Source organism: Austrofundulus limnaeus, unplaced genomic scaffold (assembly GCF_001266775.1).
Source record: "Austrofundulus limnaeus strain Quisiro unplaced genomic scaffold, Austrofundulus_limnaeus-1.0 Scaffold2423, whole genome shotgun sequence".
Classification (NCBI taxonomy): domain Eukaryota; kingdom Metazoa; phylum Chordata; class Actinopteri; order Cyprinodontiformes; family Rivulidae; genus Austrofundulus; species Austrofundulus limnaeus.
This window is the reverse complement of record NW_013954825.1, coordinates 15,990-18,635: the sequence shown is the minus strand read 5'-3', so window position 1 is coordinate 18,635 and position 2,646 is coordinate 15,990. Positions and strand designations below refer to the sequence as shown.

General features: G+C 40.3%; 1 protein-coding gene across 1 annotated transcript in view; it reads left to right on the top strand.

Annotated features, from left to right (window-relative positions):
* Positions 1-676: 676 nt before the first annotated feature.
* The window catches only part of LOC106510974 (purine nucleoside phosphorylase), a 4,310-nt gene continuing 2,340 nt past the window's right edge, over positions 677-2,646 (top strand). The window contains exons 1-5 of the mRNA XM_013999711.1: positions 677-891; positions 1,395-1,564; positions 1,649-1,752; positions 1,859-2,034; positions 2,162-2,352. Coding sequence (XP_013855165.1) covers positions 869-891; positions 1,395-1,564; positions 1,649-1,752; positions 1,859-2,034; positions 2,162-2,352 — 664 coding nt within the window. The 5' untranslated portion in view covers positions 677-868. The remainder of the gene's footprint in view (positions 892-1,394; positions 1,565-1,648; positions 1,753-1,858; positions 2,035-2,161; positions 2,353-2,646) is intronic.

Here is a 2,646-nt window from a genome sequence, read left to right as displayed (position 1 = left end):
AAATATTGAAAACTGTGGCAGTACATGGGAAACAAATCAGTCAAAAATTACTCCTCCTCAACTTTGTGGATGATTTTTGGAGTTAAATTTCTCACATTATTCACACACATTATGGTATTACAGCAACCAGATGYCTGAGCATAAAGTAGATCCTCGTGTGGCTTAATGAAGCATAATGTTTAACTCGTGAAAGTTCAGTAATTGCACAACGAATGTTTTATTTCACAGTCGGAACGGATCATCAGATAAAAGCAGAAACATGTGATGCTGAAAACAAAACATTTACCATGACTTGCTGAAACGTCACGTCTTGTTTTGAATCGGACCAAARAAATCAATAAAAATCTGACTGATGATTTACTGAACAACAAGCGAGCTGAGGAATGGATGTTGCAAAGTCAAACATTTCCTGTTGGGCTGAAAGTGGACTTTTGAGATTTATGATGTGTGGCTGCTGAGCACAGCTGTTCTGGTAAAATGGGGAGGGGTTGAAGGAACCTGGGAATGCCCATCAAATATTTGGATTTTTTTTTATTATTATTTTTTACATTCATGATATTTTAAAGGCGTGTCCAAAGAGCCAATAGAACAGCTGCATCTCCATGTGTGGRGTGGTGCGGGGTGTAGGAAGAGGAGGAGCACAGATTTAGTTATAAATGCTGAGACTCCAGAGAGAGGAACAAACAGTTCCAGAGGACTTCAAGAGGGAAGGAACAAATTAAAAACTAGATTTTTTTAACCTTTTATTTTCCTGACTCACCAATATCTGGGCTTCTTTTTTTGTCCATCTTCCTTTTTTTATTTTGGAATTTGAACTCTACATTTTCCCTACTACTTTTACCTCAAACATTTGTTTTAGACCTTCAAAATGTTTCCAGAGACACACAAAGGGTAAGTACATGAAAAAAACAAAGTATACTTTAGAAGTTTTTCTTTCTGCTAAGCTTCATGGACATGAGCAAAAAATAGACCCCTAGAATGTGAGGACAGGAGGCCCAGAAAAAGAGCAAGGAATTGAAAAAAAAAATGCTGCACACGTGCTCCGAACAGCAGAGCCTGAATAAGAAAGCTGTTTATTTATTCCTGTAAAAAAGTTTTACATTTATCTTTTTAAGATCTTTATGTTAAATGTATGCTGCGATAAAAATAATGAATTAAATGCAAATTTTTGATTCATTTTACTCTACGTGTTTTGTTTAACTTTCAACAACTGGATTTTTGCCCAAATAAGAGTGAAGAATTGGTTAAATTARAACTGTTTTTATATACTCTAGGTAATTATGTTGTGATTCTGCATGAAAGTGCCTCTTTAAAGTCAAATATTCAAACCATGAAAGTTAAAAAAATAGTAATTTTTCAGCAAATGCTTTGATCTTTGTATTAAACTTATCCAGCAACAGCTATGAGGACTGCAAGGACACAGCTGATTGGCTGCAGACTCAAACCGACATTCGACCTATCGTGGGCATTGTGTGTGGCTCGGGGCTCGGGGGCCTGGCTGATATGTTGAAGGACCAGGTGGCCTTCAACTACAAGGACATTCCCAACTTTCCCCAGAGCACAGGTGAGGGACATTACGTCAAACCCCTCGTAGGTCTGCTGACGTTTACTCTGCTGATGTGTACTCACTGGTCACTGCGCCCCTCAGTGCACGGACACGCAGGACGCCTGGTGTTCGGCACCTTGAAAGGAAGGCCGTGCYTTTGCATGCAGGGACGTTTCCACCTCTACGAAGGCTATCCCATCCAAAAGGTCCGCTGCTCCRTCTGCAGTCCCGATGATTCCAAACTCTTTATCTTGATTTGACTCGACAACAAAGAGAAAGAAAGTCCTACAACCAAATTTTGTGTGTTTTTAGATAACCCTGCCTATGCGCATCTTCAAGTTGCTCGGCGTTGAGACGGTGATACTCACCAACGCAGCGGGAGGCCTGAACCAGGACTTCAAAGTGGGCGACATCATGGTTATCAAAGACCACATCAACATGCCCGGCTTCGCAGGGAACAATCCACTGGTTGGACCCAATGACGAGAGGTGGGATGGATTCCTGTCTATGGTTTTAATAAACATGCATTGATTGAAGAAGTTTTATAAACATGCCTAAACTGGGCTGCCAATATTTACSGTAGCAATTAATTTACACTTTCGATTTTCCTCAAAGGTTTGGCGTGCGTTTCCCCTGCATGTCCGACGCCTACGATCGAGACCTGAAGCAGCTGGCTATGGACATTGGACAGGAACTTGGTTATGGAGACTTCCTGAAGGAGGGGGTCTACTGCGTGCTGGGTGGACCGTCATTTGAGACTATTGCGGAGTGCCGTATACTGCACAAACTGGGAGCTGACGCTGTTGGTGAGCAATTTTTATGGGCATACAGGTGGTTATGACCCACCAATTTAAATGGGGTACTGTATTTGTTGAAAACTTCTAAGAACTTGTGAGGTATCTGACAAAATTTCCAAAAGTAGTTACATTTTTTCTTCTTCTTCTTTCTTTTCTTTTTCTTAATGTAGAAAAGGTACGGCATTTAATATGTAATTTGTTGTACATTGTTCTTCATACAACCTCAATTCGAGAATTAAGAGTTAAAATTGATTTTGGTTTGAGAAGCTAGCAACTAGTCTGTGTAAAGCCAAGACCAAAAAG